At 40.3% G+C, this 24,817-nt stretch overlaps 1 protein-coding gene across 2 annotated transcripts in view; it reads left to right on the top strand.

Annotated features, from left to right (window-relative positions):
- The window catches only part of GPATCH2 (G-patch domain containing 2), a 169,450-nt gene that overhangs the window by 134,138 nt on the left and 10,495 nt on the right, over nucleotides 1-24,817 (top strand). Inside the window, exon 9 of one of the 2 annotated variants that reach the window (XM_061625187.1) lies at nucleotides 14,548-14,630. In XM_061625187.1, the coding sequence (XP_061481171.1) occupies nucleotides 14,548-14,630 (83 nt within the window). Of the gene's footprint in view, nucleotides 1-996; nucleotides 1,039-14,547; nucleotides 14,631-24,817 lie in introns of those variants that run through there. The other variant, XM_061625183.1, reaches the window with a different exon arrangement.

The raw sequence follows: 24,817 nt of genomic DNA on the forward strand, positions 1-24,817 counted from the left end.
CTAGCCAATGCTTCATTTCAAGGAACTTGTTCTATATCAGCCATCTCCGTTTTTAACCATTTTAATTTCCTTTCCTATGTTTTTGCACCTGTGAATAACAAATCTTCACTGCTCTCATAGTTTTATACCTTCTTTCTTGGATTTTTTCTTTTCTTTTGTTTTTTTCACATTATTCTTGATGCAGGTGACCTAAATAGGTGAAAATATAATGTGGCAGAAGAGAAAAGGGAAATACATATCTTGTGATCTATTACCACTCTTTCTTTTCAAGATAGTAGTCTACTTTTAAATTGTGTGTTCAAACCTTCATAATGGGTTTTAAAACTCAATTTAAAAGTTGACCACTATCTTGAAAAGAAAAAATAATAGGTCGCAAGATATGCATATATTTTATAGGATCTATATGAAATAGAGCAACATGAAATTTCACAGAGAAGGATGTTTTTAACCATCACTGAATGCTAAAAGAGTTTTTTTAAGACCAGACTTCAAGTTAAAGCTGAATAATTTAATCACTTTTTAAACCATCCAAGTATTAAATCTTCAGAAACAATGGGCAGTATTCTACTCATGCCTCTCATCAGCCCAAGGATTACCACTAGTGCAGTGGAACTTTCCCCTTCTCCTGCACTCATCCTCCCCAAATCTGTTCTGGAGGGTTGGGGGAACCCCTAAGATAGGTTTAAGGGGGGTGCATGGAGAGTAGATGCAGAAAGTTCCATTGCACAAGCAGAAATCCTTGCACTGATGGAACTATTTACTTAATGCTGTGTTGAATACAACCCAGTATGTTGAGACAAGCTTGAGCTGTTTTTATGCTTATATACACATTTCCTCCAATTTGTTTAAATCAAAACATACAAAAATGCTTTCCATACTTGAGCAAATGCATTTGCTTTTTTGAATATAACTTACAGAAGGAACTCCCTCTTCCTAAGAAATAGGATTGGCTGTCCTTTCCTGTCCACTTTCCATTCTTCCATCTTTTCCTAATAGGCAAAGCCATCCAATGACTTCCTGACAACGATTTCATGTTCAGCCTTAGAACTAATAGAATCTTAAGTTCTGAGCAGACAGTAGATCCTAAGGAGCAATGTATTGTGCAAGGTAAGAACTATTTTTTGTGTGTGAAGGAGTCAAATCACATATGTTTACCACATATACAATGCCATTTCATACCATTGGCCATAGTGTCCTTGCAGCTGGGCTTACAAATAAGATTTACAAAATGCTGCTCTTTGGTGGTTTCATTTATATCTGGAGAGTTATGCCAGAAAGTGGTGCTGGGAGATTGCTGTTGAGCTCCCCTCCATGGCCTTTCAGATGTTGGATGCCACAAGTTTCCCCCATTTTGTTTAACATCTACATCAGGTATAGGGAACTGGTGGCCCTCCAGATGTTATTGGACTATAAGTCCCATCATCCATGACAAATATCTGTGCTGGCTGGAGTTGATGGGAGTTGGAGTCCACCAACATCTTGAGGGCCACAGGTTCCCCACCTCCTGATCTACATGAAACATTTGGGAGATGTCATCCATTGATTAAGGTGTTATCAATAGGTAATATACAATGGTTGCACGAGCCAAAGGTAGCCTGCACAACTGAGTTCTCTTTCTCCTTCCCTTTGAAAAATGGAAATGGACTGCCTTCAAGCCGATTCTGACTTATGGCGACCCTATGAATAGGGTTTTCATGGTAAGCGGTATTCAGAGGTGGTTTACCATTGCCTTCCTCTGAGTCTGAGGCAGTGACTGGCCCAAGGTCATCCAGTGAGCTTCATGGCTGTGTGGGGATTCGAACCCTGGTCTCCCAGGTCCAACACTCCAACCACTAGACCACACTGGCTCTCCCCCCCTTTAGCCCCCTGAAAACCTTATCCAGCAGGTCAGAGGGCACTCCTGAGTAGTGGGGGCTGTGTCATATGAGGCTATAATGGGAGAGGGAAACTGGGTTTAGGGGTCTAGTGTCAGCAGGGGGGGAAGAGAAGGGAGATTGGTTGCAGAAAGTATCTTCCTGTCATACAACCACTCAGTACAATATGCAGATGACACACAATTCTGCCTCTTCTCTCCATTATCGAAACCTGGGAAGCAATGGAAATGATAGAGCAGTGTCTTGTATCAGTTCAACATGGATGGGGTGGGAATGGGTGAAGCAGACTAAATCTTAATCCATACCAAAGTAAGTGCTGTTGGTTAGGAATTCTAACAGTCTGGAAGAGGTTGTACTATCTAATCTGAATATGGTATGTAGCTTTGGGGTTCTCCTGGATCCAATGCTTTTCCTGGATATCCAAGTGACAGCAATTGCCAGGAGTACCTGTTATCCGCTGTGACTATCTGGTTATGGCCTCAGTTAAAGAAGTCAGACCTAGCATCCGTTATTCCTGTATTAGTTACGTCCAGTCTGGTGTTGCAGCACTCTCTATATGCACTCTCTCTATGTGGGGCTGCCTTTAAAAAAAAAAAACCTTAGAAATGTCAGCTAGTCCAAAATTCTTTGGTCAGACATTTATCTAGTAGTACCAAATAGTTGAACCATATAACTCTGATTTTGCTTCAGCTGCATTGGTTACCTATTTATTTCCAGGATCAATTTAAAGTGCTTGTTTGGCCTTTTAAAGCCCTAAGTAGTGTTGAACCTCATTATCTAAGGGGTTCCATATATCCTGCTCGAGGTTTGTGATCTACCTGGAGATCCTGCTTACTGTGTTTTCATCCTGGGTCGAAACATGGGTGAGAGTAAGAGACTGAGCTTTTTCTGTGCTGGTAGTGCTGGTGGAGATTGCTGGTTCCCTCATCTTTTAGACACAAATGAAGAACATTTTTATTTTAGCACATTTTAATGTGCATTTCTGCTGCTGTTTTTAAATAGATTGTATGTTGATGGCTATGTTAGACTGTGTTATTTTAAAAATGTAATCATTCCTGAATTTCTCTCATAGTACTGAAGAACAATCAAAAAGACAAGAGGCACTTTTCTTTTGTAAATAATGTTTTAAGGATTACAAATTTATAGTGGCGGATACACTTTTCTATCACCTTTTAGAAATGACTTTTCAAGAATATAAAACAATTAAGACAAAACTTAGATTTGGAAAGCCTTCACAAAATTTCATTTCATAGCAGTAGCTCTGGTCATCCTCAGGTCCCCTTACTCTGAAAATTGTTGACATTAGCACTTTCTCACAACCATCAGGCCTGTGCCAGCTTCTGAGACATTGATTCCTTCATATTGGTTCCTAGACACAGCTGAGGAGCCTTAGACCCAGGGCCAGCGCCAGAGGGTGGCCAGGTCAGGCCGTGGCCGAGGGCCCCTGAAAGACCCTCCTTAGGGTGGGTGGGTAGGTAGTGCTCCCTTCCACGATCCACAGCAGTGTCTGCTCCCAACCATGCCGCAAGTCACAGAGAGGGAGCTCTCAGGCACACACCCCTACTACTGCGCAGGCCTGTGACACCCACCTGTACGTCCCACCTACCTTTCCCTTGAAGTAAATGCCAGCCACACTGCAGGAGCATGCTTGCCATCAACCAAGATGGCGACCGAGGCTTCCCTATGGTGCTGATGCCCCTGCCGCCATCTTGGTTGATGGCAGGCATGCACGCACAGCACAGCCAGCATTCACTTCAAGGGAAAAGTAGGTGGGGCATGCATGCGGGTGCTGGGGTCTGGGCCAGGCTGGTGCCCAAGGGCCGGCATTCCTGGCGCTGGCCCTGCTTAGACCCAATACGTGAAGTCTCTGACCTTTCTAGCTCCTAAGTTAAAGCGATGCTTTTTAAGTATTGATGACAACACTAGAGACTGCTGCTAAGCTGATGCTGGGGATGGGGACCATAGACTTGAATATTGGTGGAGCAATAGGCATCAGGCTGAAAATAGAGTAGACCTTCTTCCACTACCTTCAGACATGTCCATTGACAAAGGTGTAGGCCAGGGATTCCCAAACACGCTTCCTGTCACCATTCCATCCTGGATTCCTAGGGGGCCCAAATTTTAAAAAGGAGAGGGTCCCAGCAGATGTGTCGAAGGAGGACTTTCCACAGGTGCCAGTTTGCAAAACCTTTGCTTGCCAAAATTTCCAGAACTGTTCTGGTCTATCATGAGCTATTTACCATATTAATTCCCTACTTTGTGCAGAAGCAATATACCACTGATTGACAGATACTGGGGACATGCACAGGGAGATTATCATCAGCTTCATGTTTTATATGTGCATTTCCAGAGGTGTCTTGTTTGCTATTAGGGACAGAATGCTGAACTAGATTTACCCCCTTCTCCCTTTGCATGACTTAGGGAAACGTAAGTCACTACACCTTCCTTATTTCACAGATTCTATGTCATTTGTGAAAGCATTGAAGGAGCAGAAATATCAAGCTGATCTAATCTAAGTGAAACAATGGGGTCTAGGAAAGAGAATGAATAGCAAGACAAAAATACACCCCACTGGTTAACCTGCCTTTGTGTTCCAGTAAGATTTAACAGCTTGGCATTACTGAAAATGAAACTATCTCTATTTATGCAAGCTGCTAACAATATGTATTACATTGTTAACAAGAGTTTTGTTTCCTCATAGCACAGATACCTTACATTGAATATTATTGTGTTTCAAAATTTAGGCATAATTTTGTAATACATGGGGTTTATTCACATATTTGGCAAACCTACTATACTAAATGTACAGAGGGCATGGAATTTTGTGCGCCTCCCATACTCAGTCATTGTAATATCTCAGTGATACATATGAGTGTAAATTCTTATGCATGCATGCTTAGTAGCATGGAATATCCATGCCCTTTTAAATTAGTATTAAACATTGAGCATCCACTCATAGGTATTGATTTATATAATGCATATATACCCCACCTTTCCATGTTCAAACTCCCAAGGCAGTTTACGAAATTAGGCACATAATTGCTGTACAATTTAAAATTCAGTTATACATATTTTTGACTTTGTAGAGAGATTTGAGGCAGAGCTGGCGGTAGGGTGGCTGCACTTTTAGTATACTTACAGTGCAGCCCTAAAGATGTCTGTGCTGAAATAAGTTCCACTCCGTTCAATGTATATTCATCCTTAATAAATGCAACTTGTGGCAATCCTTTAAAATGCCTAAAGGGATTTTTTGTGTTCCAAACTAGTAGCATTCTAGCACTTTATGAAACAAAATAAATCAGTCATTTACCAAAATGCTTTTCTGTATGTCTACAATAAAAAGAACTTAACTCTAGACATTTTACATTATCCTTCTGAGGCCACCTCGGATACTCTCAAGCCTATGACCTAACTGCATCCAAAAGGAATAAACCAATGGGTTCTACAGCCATCTGCAGGAACTCATTGATACTGTGCCAGTATTCTGTGACTATTTTTACAGAATTTTCTGGTTTTAATTGGGTTAAAGACTTGTTAATTGCAGCATAAAAGTGAAGTACAGAGTGAAAATAGCTTGAAAGAATGAAATAGAAGGTGGTGTTTAAACATGTTTAGGAAGATGCAATACAATGGAACCTTTCTGAATCAACAGCACAGACATGAAATACTTTTTCTTTAGATAAGAGTAACAATATTTTCATTGCTTCCTTCAGAAATAGTTTCTTCTGAAGTTCAGGTTATATTAGGGAGTCTATATGCCCTTTAAGAGTTCCAAATCAGAGCAGTGTTCTGCAGGTGTGGTTTTTCCAATCAGTGCAGGAAGAGGACTGTATTGAGAGAAGCCATACCTTTGGAACTTCTAAGAGGTCATAAAGGGAACAGGTTTTTTTCTCCATTTTTAAAAAGAATCTTTTTCATAGATTAAAGGTAAAAGAAATAAACGGCAACCTTAGCTATAATTGCAATATTTTTCTCAACACGCTTTTTCGGAAGAAAGATTCAGTAGAAGTAGGAAGTAGAAGTATTTACTTACTAGAGAAAATATAAACTGGAAAGTAAGTGGTTTTGTGTACTAAAGCAAGATGAAATGTTGGAGCTATTTGTATTTGTTAATACTGTATCAGACACTGATGGCAAACAAAAGCAAGCTTCTGGATCACTGAAATATATTACCCCTATTCATGTGTTAAGTCATGTGTAGTTGTTTCTCTGCACCACCCTCAACATTTGCGTGTTGAGCACAGAGGTCTAAAAAGGGAAGCCTTTTGCATAAATAATTGCTAACACATAGGAACTCCCTGCAAGCAAGACACTTACGCAAGCAGGGGTACCACCTGCGTGGAATCCTTATGCACAAGCAGTAGCTCCCATGAAATCTTCCCCTGGCACTATGTTTAGCTTGGCGCTTAATAATCTGTGTAGGTTGAGCAAGCAGAGGTAGTATGCTTCTTGATAAATATATTGAATGCAAATTCTATGCAATAACATTGCAATATTTAAAAGCTAACATGATGATTCTTACCTTTAAAAGCAGAGGCTGAAGCAAATCATGCTGCATTTTAAACGGGAAAAGAGTCTTAAACTACCAGGCATTCTCACTTAGGAAGGAAGTTGATCCCAAAGGACTCTAAATCACATGAGATATTAAACATATGATTTAATGTTATGTATCATTTGTAAACTGCAAAAAGCAGCTCCTGGGACACCAGATCAAGATTGCGGCAGATGGGGGGGGGAGTGATTTTAACCCTTTCCTCCACATGGTCCTGATGAAAATTGCCACTCAGAAGCTGCTGTTTGCATAAGGAAGAATTGGAAGCTCCCATTGGCATCTTTTCCTCCAATGGAAATAGCAACTTCAGAGGGGCAGTATTCATCAGAACTGTGTCAGGGAAAGATTGAGTTCACACTAATGCACTGCTGTAATTCTGATTGGGAGCCCCTAGCAGTTGCACACACACACACACACAGAGAGAGAGAGAGAGAGAGAGCGTGCGTGCGTGCATGCGTGCGTGCGTGCGTGCTGTTATATGCCTTAGACCCTGAAAATGACAGCAGTACCCTTATGTTTGATTCACTTGACAGATAATTTTCTTAGTGTTTTGGAGTACAATGATAGCAACAGTTGTTTGGTTAAGTTACAGGAAATATTAATTTGCCATGCAACATAATAAGGTGTGAAATTAAATTGTAAGGGAAGGAGATCTTTAACAGAGAAAGCAAAGGCAATGTAGGCATCAAATAGAGGTTGTTGAATATTGGTAATCAGCTTTATAAATTGCCTGATGACACAGTAATAACTGTTAATGGCAATAATACATTTCCATTTATATTATCAAATTCCTCCCCCCCCCTCACTCCCCAGTGTCTCAAAATAGACTCTCTTATTCCTCTGGTTCTTATAATTACTTGCATCAAGGAAAGACATGCTAAATATTGTAATTCAAAGAGAGGGAGAGAAATGAAATTTGGCCACAGTTTTCCTGTCTTTTGTTATTTGTTCATTTAATGTCAGAAGGCTTGTCAATAACAAATATATGTTTGGCCTAATATAAATATATATTTCAACTAATTCACACTAGTCTGGCTTTCCCAGCCCTTATCTTCCCCCTGCCTCAATGTTGCCGCTTCTGTGACAGTTGCAGGCCTGCTCCACCATTGTGCAGCTGATGCCCTGTCCAGGCTTATATCTTTGTTAGTGACAGTGAGTGTTCTTGCTAAATGCCAGGGACCATAGTCACATCTGTTTGTCTCCCAAGCTTGTCTGGGGCTGCTTGGGAACACTTTTTATCCAGGGGGCAGCTTTTACTAGGCCTAATACTCTGGAAAGCCCTGTTTGTAAATGCATACAATAAGGTGACAAGTTTCCATTGTCTTTCCTTTAAAATTATTCCCTTTGACACGACTTGCTCGAGTCCCTGTCACCAGCACGTCAACAGCCAAGTTTTCAGGCAAGGTGGTCTTAACATGTTCTGTCACCCCTGCCACACAGCATGCTTAGCTTCCTGCCAGAGCACTATTTATAAATGATAGCTTGCAGCAAGCTATGGATAAATGGAGAAGAATCAGGGGAATTAGTCATTCGTAATCTTCCAAGTCTCTGGCTTCATGCTAAGGAATGTTCAAGGCAGGGCTGCTCAGAGTCACTTGTGTTTTGCCTTGTCCTGCTGAAGGAACTTGCATTAAATAAATTTGGAGAAACAGTAATACTTACTTTTCCTTGACTTCTTTCCCATAATATATTTATATATTTTAAGCAGCTTACACAAGAACAATAGAGTATTGTTAAAATAGTAAAAAAAACTAAAATTAAAGCAGCAAGAACAGTGACTGCTTAGAACGCTACCTTATGCTAGGTCAGACCATTGGCCCTTCCAGCTCAGTAATCTGGAAACTGACTGGCAGCAGATCACAAGGGTTTCCAATAGGGCATTCCCAGCCCTGCGAGATTTTTTTCAAAGAAGCCTAAACTGGTTTTATTGCATAATATTTTTCAAAGAAGCCCAACGCGTTTCAGCCTGTAATCACAGGCCTTCATCAGGGGATAATGAACTTTTACAACGGTTAACCGACCAATGTGATTACAGGCTGAAACGCGTTGGGCTTCTTTGAAAAATATTCTGCAATAAAACCAGTTTGGGCTTCTTTGAAAAAAATCTCACAATAAAACCAGTTTTCTATAAAATACTTCAGCATTCTGGTCTTTGACCCCTTTTTTCTACATATCAAATTGGATGTTCACCACTCTTTGTCTGCATTCCCAGCCCTATCTGGAGATGCCAGAGATTGAACCCGAGACTTCCTGCATACAAAGTAGATGTTCTGCAGGTGATCACAGGAGATATGGTTCCAATGGCTTCGAAGGGGGCCAATCCCATCTGGTGAAGTGGTAGCAGAGAGAAAAGGTGATGGTGGAACCTATAAACCAAACCTCCATTGAACAATCATTCAAATAAACGGTGCCGCCTTCATAGTCTCAGATCAGTAGAACCCCATGGTAAATGGTCGCCTTTGGTGGTTCTCAGCTCTTGAACATCTTCCCATGAATAAAATATTTCATAACTTTTGTTTTTGTTATTAATTCAGCAGTGCATATCAGTGTGGAGGAAAGGCTCTGTGGAAAATAATACTGCTTGAAAATGAAACAGTCTGCTTCATAAAACTCCTTAAACTCAGAGCCACTTTGCATGCTAAAACTGAATATGCAAGTGGGCTCACCCTTCTGCCTTTTGCCTAAAGTTAGGACTCTCAAATCTTCAAACCGGAAGAGCTTCAGATTCAGGGACAGTGTCTCCTTGTGTCCATGACACTTTTGTTCTTTCCACAAATTGCAGTGCATAAAAAGTAGAATGGAAAGTCCTCTCATTTATCTACTTTTTAACACGAGCTATTAACATGCAAAAACTCTGAACTTGACCAAATCTAATTATCTTGTTTTGAGAGAACAGGGGATATTTTAAATCATATTAGTTGCTATTTAATTCTTGATAATAATGTTTGTTTTTATCATGAAAAAATATGTTTTTCCTCAGTAGCAAAAAACAGACCTCTCACCTTGACTAGTGATCAAATTGATGCGCTTTGCAAAGACAAATGATTCATTTTTGCTGAAGGAACACAGGTGCCTTTCAGAAATTAATTGATTTTAAATTAAAACGTAACTGCTGTTTTCTGCACAAAGGGTGACAACAGTAACAAAGTAGTCCTTCCTTAGTGTTATTTGTTGCAACTCTGTTACATGTGCCGCTGGAGAAGCAGGGAGGAGGATCCAAGTTCCATAATCTAACTGATCAATAATGTAGATATCTCAATGCGGTGTAACAGATAATCAATGTGAGCAGAATTACTCAAGCACAGCTAGCTGTTATTCCTGGAGCTAGGGTCTTCAGGTTCAACTGGCTGACTTTATTAATTTTTACCTTTCATCCTGCTTGAATTCTTGTTTTCCTCCTTCGCATTTCTCAGCCTCCCTTCATTATAACTGCCCAGACAAACACTGCATTCTGTTACAGTATGAGCTGTGCCCAGACATTTCTTGCTGTCAGTGACCCTGTAATAATATTATGAACAGAGGAGAGGGGGGCTTAATGTTTCTTTGTGTAAGTTATATTAGATTTCGTACATTCTTCACCTACTGGTCTACAGTCACTTTTGGACCAACTTAAGATGTGACATTAGCAGATCTACAAGGTCTGGCTTTTAAAGCTTGGTGTCATCGACATTTCAGTTTAGACATCTTCATGCAGTGACTGATGTAATACAAATTGTAGTAATGAATAGCTAGTTTATTTCCTGAGAAAACACTGTGGTCCACTCATGGTGGCGCCTCCTTTCTTGAATGTGTTGTGGAGTGCACGGGGGGGGGGGTGGATCCACCTTCTTCAATTGTAAACAGCAAAGTCATTGCCTTCACTTCCCTCTGCTGTGCCTATGTCTCCCTTCCTCCTCAGCCTATGTTTGATGGAAAATGAGCATATGCATGCCCCCCTTGCATGAGCCCAGATCAGAGCAAGTTGGTAACCACCATGGGACTGAAATTCATGCATGTGCCATACGCATGTATACACTTCAGATGCCTTTTTTGCTTGACTTGGGAAGGGCCTTTCAAATGTTACGAATTTCTGCAGACTTCAAGTTTCCTCTGAGTTCGCCGATATCTTCCTCTTGCATGTGGTTACGCAAGCAATGGTACTCTCTCCAGGCACACTGAAAACAGAAGGCATGATACAGGCAAAGTTGTTGTAAATTATTTTCAGCTTGTGCTTAGCAAAATGTAAGGTTCCCATGTTTCCATACTGCATCTTCTGCCAAAGATTCAGAAAGGATATAAGAAACCAAACTTAGGAACTTCTTGCTGTCTGTTAAGTAAAGTATGAACTACCTATCCAATGCTGTCTTGGGCAACTATTAATTTTGGATTTTTAAATTTTTCTTTAGCTACAGCTGTATTTTTGTTGTTGTTGCTTCTTTAAAAAACCAAACCCTTCTAATTTTTTGGTTGTTCTGATCTGGGGGGATTCTAATAGTCTTATCTCACTGCAAGTTAATGTCTTTGTCCTTTCATCAAAATCAAAATAACTGAGAATACTGTAACCCTACAGAATTATACTCTGTATCCAAAACAGATCTCTGGACTGAAGAATAGTTGTTTAGCTTCCCTACCACCCAATAATCCAGTACATGGCAGGACTTCCTTGTTACAGTGTATGTTAGAGAGGATTTAGTCCCACTGGTAAAGCTGAAGTAATTAGGCTCCCCTCTAATCAAGGTGTATCCATGATCTCTGGGGGGTGCCAAGGTAAGAAGAGGAGTCAAAAACTCTCAGAAGGATGTCACTCACCAGAGGTTTGTAAAGTTATGAACAATTTGGAAACAGGATTGTGAATTATTTTTCTTTCAATTCTAGAACTCTCAATCATTTTCAAGTATTTTCAGGACAGGCAAATACAAGTAATTCACGTGATGCAACATTAGAATGGAATTCTTTATTAGAAGATGTGATAAGTTGTTATTAACAACTTGTGAGTGAAGCAAAATCCTTTTCCTTGCTTGTTTGATTTTAAAATTTAAAAAAATTAAGAAGGCTTTGTTTGCCACAGGTTTGTTAGGACTGTGCACTGGATTCAACTGAGGTCCAAGCCAAATCAGGCCCATTTGGATGTTTTCAGGCCTCAACTGAGTTGGGTTCAGACACCCACGGATCACTACAGATCAGATTTGATGACCCAGAGCAACACATGGCTGTCATGGGGCAGGACATCAGACTGGAAGAAGAGGCAGCCAAAACTCCCCTTCCTGTCTGATGAGCAGAGGCAGGGATCCTCCAGGAGTGCAAGGGCTGTTTTGTGAGCAAAACAGCATTGCAAAGGAGAAATTGATTCCACCATATTTTAATTAGGGTTCTTTTTTATAATTAAACATGAGCCCTGCCCTGCCCTGCCTCCCAAACTGATTCAGCTCACAACCAGGGTGGGTGGTCCCCGAGTCAAGCCAGGGCAGGTCAGCCTGATGCCCTACCTCTGGATTGGAGCCACGGGGAGGATGGGAGAACATCTGTGTATGTTTCTAGAGAATTAACATTTGCCTCCTTTCAATACATAAGGAAGTTTATTTATGTTTACATTTATATCCCCCCTTTCCTCCCAGGAGCGCAAGGTGGTATATATGTTTCTCCTCCCTCTCCATTTTATTCTCACAACAATCCTGTGAAGTAGGTTAAGCTGAGAGACTGTGACTGGCCCAGGGTCACCTAGCAAGCTTCATGGCTGAGTGGGGATTTGAACTCTGGTCTTGCAGGTCCTAGTCCAGTGTTTCTCAACCGGTTTGCCTCCAGATGTTGTTGGACCACAATTCCCATCTTTCCTGACCATTAGCAATGCTGGCTGAGGCTGATGGGAGTTGTGGTCCAACAACATCTGGAACCACACCGGTTGAGAAACACTGTCCTAGTCCAACACTATAAAGAGCCTGCTGGATCAGGCCAAGGGCCCATCTAGTCAGGCATCCTGTTCTCATAGTGGCCAACTAGATACCTATGGAAAGCCCACAAGCAGGACCTGAGCACAGGAGCACTCTCCAATATATGTGCACAGCCCTAAGATTTATCACCTATGAAGAGCTGCTTGGTAACATAAGAGAAAAGAGCCTTGGGAGGAAGGGCAGGATATTGTTGTTGTTGTTGTTGTTAATAATAATAATAATAATAATAATAATAATAATAATAATAATAATAATAATAATAGCAGCAACAACACCTGATGTATTTTTGCAGAAATAAAGTTATTGCAACAGCAGGTCACTGTAGACACTTATTAAATCATCAATAATATTGTGATAATCTAAGGTAAGTATTTTACCTATTGCTTTTTTAGTAGTACAGTGTTCATTTTATGTAAGATTGCCAGTTTTTGAAAACTTACAAACATTTCTGTTGTTGTTGTTAATACTATCATTTATTACCCGCCATTTACCCAAAGGTCCTAAGGCAGGTTACAGCAATTTTAAAATACAGCATTAAAAACAATGAAAAACAATCTAAAATCACAAAATAGGGTGGGTCCTAAAAATATATGTCTCAGGTGTCAAAGGCCAGGGTAAAGAGGTGTGTCTTCAGTATTTCCCTAAAACCGTACAGTGAAGTTGCCAGATGCACCTCCATCGGGAGGGAGTTCCACAACTTAGGGGTCATCATAGAAAATACCCTTTCCTGAGCCACTGCTACCCCCTGAGCTTCTGAGGGTGGTGGAGCTACCAAAAGGGCCCCCCACTGTTGATCTCAACACCTGAGCTGTAGACCTGCTCCTTCAAGAGGAATGCAACCCTATTCAGAACAGGCTATCTCCCCACCTCCTGGACACATAGCATCTCTATCTTTTCAGGATATAGCCTTGGTTTATTGGCCCACATCCAGCCCATCACTGCCTCCGAGCACCAGTCTAGCACCTCAGCTGCCTCTTCCAATTCAGATGGAACAGGGGGAGTTGGGTGTCATCTGCATATTGATGACACTTCACTCCAAATCTCTTTATGACAGCTGCCAGCAGCTTCATATAGATATTAAATAGCATAGGGGACAAGATGGAACCCTGCAGAACACCGCAGGATAGTTGCCATGGTGCCAAAGAGTAACCTCTCATAACTTTTTGGAAGCAGTTCTGGAGGTTTGAATGAACCACTCAAGTACAGTGCACCCAGTCCCCACCATCCTGAGACTCTCCAAAATGATACTGTGGTCAACTGTATCAAAACCCACCGTGAGATCAAGGAAAATGAGCAGGGTCATGCTCCCACTATCTCTCTCCTGTCAGATGTCATCAACCAGGGTGACCAAGGCAGTTTCAGTGCCATGGCTAGGCCAGAAGCCAGACCAAAATGGATCCAAGTAATCGGTTTCCTCCAAGCATGACTGAAGCTGGACCACCACCACCTTCTTGAACACCTTGCCCAGAAGGGATATTTTTCACTGGGCAACAGTTGTTTAAATCTTCTGGGTCCAGGGAGGTCCTCTTAAGGAGGAGATACACCACCGCCTCTTTCAAGACAGAGAGTACTACCGCCACCTCCAGTGAAGCATTAATCACTCCCTGAACCTACCCAGTCAACTTTAGAAATTATTTATTCTGCTAGTGATTTATATTGTTTCTAAATCCTGACTGCTTGTCAATAAACATAATTAGGTTTCAACAAATGGAACCTGCAACAAAAATTTGCAGTGTGGAGTGTTGCTGATCAGGATTCCAACCGCTGCATTCCATTCCCCCTCCCACCCAGTTTTCTAAAAATATAAATGAAAAAATGCCAATAGTCTGTATTCTGTATCAAGTGAGCATACCTATTCCTCTCTGGGCTTCGTTTGTGGGTTCCCTCTACTTAGATTCCCCCCTTTTCATTTTTTTTTTATTTTCTCTCTGTATTTTTGCAAACCTTGGGTTTTGCAAAGTCTTTTAGTGCCTCTGTCTTGTGCATGGATGATGCCCTTTTGGCTGTGTAAGTAACATCACTCAAAGTCTAAACAATGGAAATAGAGAAAATGGCATCAGAAGGATTCCAATCTGTAACTCCATGTTTACTGAGATTGTTTTGACTAGATGCAGATTTTGTTACAGAAATTATTCTGTATAGTTATTATTTTCCTTATTTCTTGTTAATACATCTCTTTGGTAATTGCTTACAGACAGACAAGTGTCCATTTGGGATCCTTATGTATGGGTGATATCAAACGAAGGAGAAAAGCTGCACCACTGCCAGGACCTACTGGTAAGCAAGTGATGACATATCCAAATATGTAAGTTGGTAAAATAACATGGAGAAAGAAAGAGAGGGGGATAATCCATTGGGGTTCACCTGCATATAACTAGGCTCAGAATGGTTTGCAGTACATTTTAAATGGTTTTATGATTGACAAAGCAGTGCTTTGAGACTGCAATCCTAAACCTGCTTACTAGGGAGCAGGTGCCACTAGCTTCAGTGGGACTTAGTTCTGTGTAAACATGCATGGGATTACAGCCCAAGAACATGTGTATATGCACTTTATATATGCACATATAGTACTTACATTCTGATCTGGTAGTGCTATTCCCTGGAGTTATCTAACTTTAGCATTTCAGAAAAATGACTTTGATTTTCAGAATCCTTCAGTCATCAGTGACAGCAACAGACCAAGAGAACAGTCTCAAAAAAATTGTTAAAGCACCTTAGTGGCAGTAAAATGGAAAAAGAGAGTGTCTAGGTCAAGTCCTAAGATTCTGAACATATGTGTAGTGAGAAGAAAAATGCTTAATGGCTGAGGAGAGGATAATATAATTATTTCTACAAGGTGATTGTAGCTTCAGAACCTGCAAGTGACAGAAGGAAGTCATTTTGTAAAGTGTATGTACGTATAAAGGCATCATAAAATTAACTTTAGTGTACATTTTCATCCCAGGCCTCCAGCCTATTCAGTATTTTATTGTTTGTAAAAGCTGACACACATGCCTAACTTACTGGTGGCAACATAAAACGTTCTCTGTTGTCTACACATTTAAGTGACTCGTGGTTTTAGTGACTTGTGGTTTTTATAAAAATAAAAAAGTAAGAGATTGAGAATGGATTTTGAGATTGCTAATAGTGCTACTGCTCTGTTGGCCAACTTATGGAGTGAAAACAGAGAAAAGTGCCACTCAGTAACTACAGAGGAGGCTCCACACTTTAGGGGTTAGCAAAGCAGTTAAGAGGATAAACTGTGAGTCTTGGATGCCCTCATTCAAAGTTCAGCTCACCCATGAACTCACTAGATGAGCTCAAGCAACCCATTATTTTTTAGCCTTACCCCCCCTTATCCTGTCATATGGTGGTAGGACAGTTGGCAGCACTAGTGCAACTGCCTCAGCATAATATGCTTGCAGTGTAAGAAATAGCCATCCAGCGTTGCCTCCTGCCAAAGAAATCCATCCTCCAAATGGTGGCAGAAGTAGGAGATGATTGCACCAAATTCTGTGGGTTGGGTGGGCCTAAAGGCCTGTAAATGTCTGCACCCAAGGTGTGGGAAAGTCAAGGTCCTTGCTGTCCTGAGTATCACAGTACAAGTGATCTCGTTTGGCTCCTTTGTGCTGAGTGGGGGTAGAAGGCAGTTGCTGAATGGATGATGCATTGTTAAGGAGATGGCAGTAAAAAGTACCCAGGTCCATGAGATGCTGTGGCTCAGGTCAACCTAGAAACAATAGCCATAATGTAAATGTACTGCCTTCAAGTTGATTCCAACTTACAGAGATCCTATGAATAGGGTTTTCATGAGGCTGAGAGGCAGTGACTGGCCTAAGGTCACCCAGTGAGCTTCATGGCTATGTGAGGATTCGAACCCTGGTCTCCCAGGTCATAGTCCAACACCTTAACCACTAATAAGTGGAATTCCCTCCCCACAGAAGTTGATCTAGCTGAAGATGCACCTCTTTACCCTGCCCTTTGTAACCCAGCCTCATGGTGAAGGGAGAGTAAGAAACCTAGATGATTATGATATAGTGCTGAATTTGTGTGAAAAAAATGCACTCTGCATGTGCTTTAGGAAAACCTTCCTCTATATTTGAGGATTGAGAGCTGATTCCAGAGCCCACAACCCAGGGGCCCCCAGATGACCACCCACAGAGCATCACATGATGGAGATAGCAGCAAACACCTTGTTGGGTACAATGGACTGATACCTATCACTGCAGCATCCTTTCTTGTTTTCATAATCATTTTATATCCTGGCTGGACTTTTGTACAACAGAATGGTGCTTATTTTCAAGTTAAATGTTAACATCAAGGCAGCACAAACAAACTCCATTTGATTTCTGTAGTTATGATGATGGTGTTGTGATTTTAGTGATTTTAAAACGAGAAAGTGCATGTATCTTTTTTTATCTGGGTTGGCAAACTTGTTTCTGTTTTTTGCTCTAATATATTGGGAATGTAAAAGTAGTTGTAATGCATGGGATGGTAGTGGCAAGTATAGAAGAGAAATCTTAATTGTGTACTTCACCACTCAACTAATCCACATGGCTGCCCCTTGTAAATCCAGGGTGTAAAATTACCTGTACCACAAGGCAGAGGAAAAAAGATTAAACCTTGAATTTACATGCCATGAGAACTGATAGAGCCATGCCTAATAGGACTAGGCCCTTTTGCTTTTCAAAAAAAATAAGAAATTACCTTATGAAATATAATCAAATTGTTTAGGTTTTTTTTGTTATTTTACAAAGTTATACTGGAATTTCTACATTCTACTAAGAGTTTTTTTTAAAAAAAAAATCCATGAAATAAACTGTATTATGGTACTGTTGTGAGGTACATATGCAATCCCACACCCAGTTTGACTTAAAGGGCTTAAATTCCCGAACTGGATGTATTGTATACATCACAGTGGTGTTTAATGTAATTCTTCTGTCTTATTTGTTCCATTATTTAGCTTTTTTTCAACGTTATCCCAAAGGCTCAGATCATGCAGAAAGGTCTTCTTCGTAATAATAGACTTATGAGCCTAGCAAGTGAATGAAAAGATTTCCATTGCCACATTCATAAATGTCCATTGTTGACAAATGGTTTTCCCTATCTTTGTATGCAGTATGTTGAACGGCCTTGGTTATGCATGTTTGGGGATAGATAGCATGGTGGAGCTAACAAACAGTTGGGATGGAGGTGTTTGTATATTTGTGAATCCTGTTCAGCACCTGTGCCACTATGTACTTTCAGATACATTACAAGGCTGTAGACTACTGTAGCTAGAAGTGTTATTGGTTAAACATTTATTAATTGTGACAAGAACACCCAATTTATTTCAGCGCTCTGCCTTATTTACTGCTCTTTCACCTTTGTATTTTGTATTGAAAAAGTAAAATGAATATTGATAGAGTTAGCTATTGATTTCTAAATTTATAGCCTGTTCTCAGCCTTGAGACAAAGTCACATACCAATAGCTCCATGTGTATTAGTAACAAAGAATGTAGATTTACTCTTACAGCAATGAGAAACTGTTGAAGCAAGAAACTTTTAGCAGTGGAGAGCGTTTTATAGTTTGAAAAATGTCATACGTAAAGGTGAACTAAAGCAGTGAAGAAAATAAGGTGAAATTCTATCAGATAATTCTAGTCAACAGCTGAAGTAATAGGGTCCTAATCTGAATTTCTTTTTCCTTGGAAGAGGAAGTGTTTGACTTTATAGTCTATGTTAAAGCTCCTTTTATAAACAGTGGCAAGAGGTCAGTAAGGCTACCACTGAAACAAAAGATGGTTCTCCTCATACATTGCCTACAGTTTACATACAGCCTTTTAAAAATGACAAATGGTTGGAATGTGTTGTTCCTCTTAGGGCAGCCATGGATTTATTTCAAAAAATAAATATCTATAGGAATTGATGACTAGTGAAGCAATGTAGTATCTGATATGGGAGCATGTCATTCTGAACACCATTGTTGGCTTGCTAACCACCTGAACAGTAATACTACTCAGTATGAGTGCTTAATAGGCTTTATTGCAAAAACAGAGTGCCCTTGAGTGTGTGTGTATGTCCATGCATGCCCATACTTACAAAACAAAACAAGTGTTGTGTTTTCATTGTTGATTCCTGATTCTCTGGAATGTGACTAGGAAAGCAGGACTCCAAACAATCCAGTTTCAATATTCAGAAGATTCCTTTTTTCCTGACCTTATTAACAGTTGCAGTATGACAGGCAAGGGGCACTCCTGCTGCACTTAACTGGGTTTACATAGAGTATAAACACACACCATCAATCCAGCTACAGATAGGAGTTTAAATGTGTGTTGGAGAACTAAACTAAGGTACCCTCAGGTAATTCTGTGTTTCGTCTTTCTGAGACTGCAAATTCACCCTGAAGGTTCTCCCTTGGTGTAGGGCTTGTAATTTGATTTTTGTAACTGACTATATCTTCTGTGCTTCCCTAGAGCTCAAACCAGTTGTGTCCGTCTCCCGGTTTGCTTTGCTTTTGTGTCCATCAGAAGAACAACCCCAAAAGGTTTAGAGCGGTGGTTCCCAATTTTTTCCCCATGTCACACTTGAAAATTGCCATGGGTCTTAGCTTAATGATTTTTCTGCCTATTGTCAGAGCTTGGAAAAGTTACTTTTTTGAACTACAGCTCCCATCAGCCTAATCCAGTGGCCATGTTGCCTAGGGCTGATGGGAGTTGTAGTTCAGAAAAGTAACTTTTCCAAGCTCTGCCTATTGTGATGCAGTGTGCTAGATGCTGTATGGTTTTTAATTGCATTTTTATTGATTCTTTTATTTCTTATGTTGTATTACAATTTGCTTTCCATAGAATTCAGATTGTAGGTGTTCTTTACACACATGCCATGGACCGCATGAATGAAGCTCACAGACCACTGGTGGTATGTGGATCCCACTTTGAGAACCCCTGGGCTTAGAGCATTTATTCTTCACAGTTATCCAAGTCATTCACAGTTTAGCCATTTTCTCCCTCCTCCACACACCTGGCTTTCCATACACCCTACTCTATATTGTTATATTAGGGTGACATCCAGCATTGTGCAAGTGGATTTCTACTTACACAACAGGATTTCTTCCTTCCTCTGTCCTCAGCCCCCCCACATACCCCAGAACTGCTCCAGAGGGTTGGAGGAGCCTTGAGTAGATTTTGAGGATAAACAAGTGGCTCCAGGAGAGGAAGGGGGTGCCCCATTGTACAAGTGGGAATCTGTTGCGCACTAAGCCAGATAACACTGGAAGTTATCCTTAATTTAGTATTTTTAAATGGCATAAAGCTACATAAAAACATTCTGTACCATGCAAATGTTTTGTACATGCTGGTAAATTTAATGTTATTTATTTAAAGCATTTTTATTCTACTCTTCAGCCAAAAAGACTCCCAGAGTGGCTTAGAGATCAATTAAAAAACACCCAAGCAGATCCTGCCCTCAGGGTTACAACCTACCCAATCACTTTAGAAAAATCTATGAGGATGTCAGAAATGTAGAGCACTGCCAATCACAGCAGAAGAACCCACAGCCATATAACAGATATAAATCTATGTATGAAGTGCAGATTTATATATGCAGTTTATATAAAGCCCATGTTTTTATGTCTGGAGGTAACTCACCAAACATGTTCCTTGTTTAATTAATATCAAGCCTCTCATAATCTGCATTTAAACCAACAATTTGATTCTGATCTCCTTCTCCTTCCACACTACTAATCTGCACACAAGGAAGATGTAAAACAAATTCTTTCTAGAGGAGAATCATGATATTATACACAAATATTGTGGCAATCTTCATACAGGTACATGCATAAAACTACCTTAGAACACACAATAAAATGGCAGAGGCTTGCTCTAATATTTCCCGTGTGAAATGCTACAACAGTAGGCCAAAGTTAGTAAATAATCTTTGTTGAAAAATAAATGCTTTAATATTTGGTCTGGGTTGGTAAGTCTATATGTCACGTTTCAGGCTGATGCACTTTGGAATGACTTGAGTTATCAACTCTGTTTTTTTGTAAGAATGTGTTTTAATGAAAAATCTGACAGATTCTCAATTGTGGTATGTAATATCAAGTACTGCTATAAGGTCATCATGACTCTCTTTAACAAGGTAATCAAAAGGCTAAATGTTTTCATTCCGTTTAAAAATTGCCAGCAAAACTATTTTGCTGACGTCTAATGTGGTGGTGATTAAAAATCAGAGTTGAATATGTGCATTGCCAAAAAGATGATTTGATACTACTGTGATTATACTATTCCAGCAGAGGTTACCCAGGCCTGGCTTGTGGTGAAGGTCAGCCTTCTGATCTGTTTGGGGGGGGGAGAGAGAGAGAGATTTGGGTTAAGCTGGGGTAAATTTCCAATGCATTGAGCATGAGAGGTTGCTTCCAGTTCTGTTTGCTACCTATCTGTCATCTTTAGAACAAGCGTCCACATTGTCTGTGTTAAGCAAAAGATTCTGTTGACACTGTATGAGCAGTCTAATTAAAGAGAAGGGCTAGTAAAAAATACGGATTGCCCTCAAGTCGATCCCAACTTATGGCGACACTATGAATAGGGTTTTCATGGTAAGCGGTATTCAGATGCGGTTTACCATTGCCTCCCTCTGAGGCTAGTCCACCCCAGCTGGCTAGGGCCTGCTCAGCTTGCCACAGCTCCACAACCCTGCCCCTTCCTTGTCCGCAACTGCCAGCTGGGGGGCAACTGGGCTCCTTGGGACTATGCAACTTGCCCGCGGCTGCACAGGTGGCAGGGCACGTAGCTCCTGAGCCACTCACTGTGGGGGTGATCTTTAGCTGGCCCTTGACACCCAGGAGACACAAGGGGGATTTGAACTCACAGACTCTGGACTCCCAGCCAGGCTGTCCTCCTCACTGTGCTGTACCAGCTGCAGTAAAGAATATCGTAACCACAATGTAGAGTATCCTGAGCAAGCTCAGATACCAAAAGCCCCACTACATAGTGCTGTATTATGAACATGCAGTACCAGCCTTGTAAATCTCCTCTTCCCAAAATTAGGTTCCTGTACTTGTCAAAAGGCTACTCTTGAGAGAAAATCAGAAATACTCTGTAGTATGGATTGAGAAGCTAAAGTAAAAAAGAGAGAAATCTTGTTGAATGCATGAAGGTGTTGTGCCATTGGTTTATGTAGCCCAGCATTGTCTGCATCGCCAATATTTGAAGCAGAGGTTGTTCCCAGCTTTACTATCTGATATTCCTTTAATTGGAGATGCCAAGGGATAGAGCTGGGATTTTCTGCATACAGAACATGTGTTTTACCACCGAATTGTGGTCATATCCCGAGGGATGGGTTGCTTGTGCCTAAAGGTGCTGTTTAGGTGTTGTCCGTTGGCTTTGCATTGGAAGACAAAGACTGGCAAACTTGCTTTACATAAAAAATGGAACAGAGCTTTTGCAGTGCCCCAAATGTGAATATACCCTATTCTAAACTACTTCATTAGAATAATGTGCAAGTGGGAATCTGAAGTTTGGATCTTTCATTTTACTTGTGCATGAAGTAGAAGGTCTTTCTGACCTCTTTCCATTTGATTTCTATAATGTGTATAGTAGCTGTAAATGCTGGCACAGAGACCTAGCTCGCTTCTTGGTAATGAATCAAGAGGTATGCATTTTCAGAGGACTAAGACTGTAAGCTTGAGGTAAATATCATTTTGCCCTGAACTGGCCGATGAGACAGGATGGGACCAGAGCACTATTTTTTTCCAAAAGAAATGTTATGTTCTATCATCCTTACTTGGGAGCTTGGTTCATCAGGAATTAACTAAAAGATTTAACATCATCATTTTGTTTCAGCCCCCTGCCTTATTTCCCAAACAACTGTATTGATGAGGGGATAGTCCTATTGATGACAGCATAGGAATCTCGGTGTTGGATAAAGAGTGAAATCCACAGAGACGGTATAAATAAAAGTTGACTTTTGACTTTTTGAGAAAGTAGATGATGAAGTAGGTACTTGTAGTGATGTCAGTCTCTTGGCATATCCATGTTTTCAGGACTGCATCTCTTTCTCATACCAGCTTGGTGCCTATGAAGGGCACTGGTCACGGGATCTCTGTTAGGATACTCAGACTTACATTAGTATTATAACATTTGTTTATGGTTGATGTATTCCAGACACCCTCTAGTTGTTGTCACCTTAATAACTTCAGCTCCTCCAGTTTCAGCCATAAGCCCTAGCAAGAGAAATTCATTCACACCCACAAATCTCCTGCATGTTATCATAATATAGGCCACTCTGTCATCGGTGGCCTTGGGTAACTAGCAGGTTCCATGGTATATACAAGCAATAACAGACACTGTGCTTTGTTTTGTAAACAAAACGGAGAAAGTTACAAATATTCCTGGCTTTATCTCAAACACTGTATTACTGATATTTTCAGTACTAAGAGCGTTTCTTATATATATTTTAAAGATACAATTATAAATATGAATACGATAGAATAATATTTATAGTAACTGTATAGCAATGCAGAAGCATATAGAAATATTCCAATAGCAATAACAATAATCAATGGCATGAATATATAGGTGCATACAGGTGTTCAGGCATTGATACATATAGGAAAGAGGAACTATATACCAAAAATACTTTAATTTGTGTCAGCTTCCTTGTATCAAGATCAAAGCCTACAGTTTTAGACCTTAACATTTTGCCAGCAGATTTAGCAGCCACAAATAGAGAACTGAAAGGAATACTCTGAATATTAAATGCCTTCAGAGAAGAGGGGGAAAGGTGCACTAGGTTAGAAAGCGAAGCAGCATGTATCTCCCTGTTTTCCATTGGCTGTTCATCCAATATCAATACAACACTTTAGGAGCCAAATTACTAAACAAGCTGCCAATTAGGCTTGCAGTCAGCTGGATAGATTAGTGGCTAAAAGAGGCAGATACAAGATTTTCATCTCTTGAGCCAATTACTCAAGTGAATTACCATCCACAGTGCTCCTTGAGAATTTAAGGTAGAAAGACTCACTCTGCTGTAGTAGGCATAAGAGATCCAGGATAGGGGGTCAGGGTTATCAGGCCACGTAGTGCAAAAATTACAAAAAGAGATCCTCCTAGGAAAGGACTTAAAGGATTTAAGCCTGACAGGAGCCCTGCGGAAAAAATAGTTGTGGAATGTCCTGCTGCAGCAAACTTGTTAAATTCACATAACCTTACAAAAGGGAAGAGAGAACCAAGACTGCTACAGTTGTAGCAAAAAAAAATAAAAATCAGCATAAAATAATGTGTTCTTCAGAAGAAATGACTGGATTCTGTTTCTCTTTTACATGCACGTTACTCGAAATACTGGGTAAGGAATGTTATACGATGGTTAATCCAAAATGGTTTCATTGGAACTGTTTAGAGCAGAAGATCCCAAGCTGTGTGGCCTGTAGACCACCAGTGGTCCACAAGCTTCATTCAGGTGGTCTGCAGCATGTCCATATTAAATATTCCTATTGATTTTTAATTTTTTTTCTCCTTTTATTTCTTATATTGTATTTTATTTGTATTACAATTTTAATTCCAAGGAATACAAATTGTAATACAATAAAATACAATATAAGAAATAAAAGGAGCAATAAAAATATAATTAAAAGTCATATAGCAACTTGCACAGCGCATTATAGTTGCTAAAACAGACAGAAAAATCATTAAATGGTCCACCAAGACCCCCAATGTTGAAGTGGTCCATTTGGGAACCACTGGTTTAGAGAGTGCTTTACACTTGCTTGCTTGCTGCCCAGTGTAAATTAACCAGTTTTTCTACTCTAAAAAAGGAGGGTAAGCATTTCCATGACATTTTAGACTTCTGAAGTGCTTTTGTTTTGTAGGTGTTAAAAGCACTATTTAACAGAATTAGATTTGCTTCCGAATAGACATGCATAGGATTGGTTTATAATGGAGTAATCCTATGCATGTCTGCCCAGAAGTAAGCTCCATTGAGTTCAATAAGATTTACTCAGAGGTCTAAGTGTGTATAGGATTGCAGCCCAATGCTGGAATCCTAACCACACTTACTAGGCAATAAGCCACTTGGAACATAATGGGAGTTACTTCTGAATAAGTGTAGGATTGCACTGGAAGTCAATTAACTGGTTAGATTAAAAGGTTTTTAGATGACTAAAAAGTGCTGACCATGGTATTCCCGATCTCTATGTATGGATGTGAAAGTTGGACAGTGAAAAAGGCGGATAAGAGAAAAATCAACTCATTTGAAATGTGGTGCTGGAGGAGAGCTTTGCGCATACCATGGACTGCAAAAAAGACCAATAATTGGGTGTTAGAACAAATTAAACCAGAACTGTCACTAGAAGCTAAAATTACTTTGGACACATCATGAGAAGACCTGATTCACTAGAAAAAACAATAATGCTGAGAAAAACAGTAGAAAAAGAAGAAGGCCAAACAAGAGATGGATTGATTCCATAAAGGAAGCCACAGACCTGAACTTACAAGATCTGAACAGGGTGG

Source organism: Rhineura floridana, chromosome 4 (genome assembly GCF_030035675.1).
Source record: "Rhineura floridana isolate rRhiFlo1 chromosome 4, rRhiFlo1.hap2, whole genome shotgun sequence".
NCBI classification, from domain to species: Eukaryota; Metazoa; Chordata; class Lepidosauria; order Squamata; family Rhineuridae; genus Rhineura; species Rhineura floridana.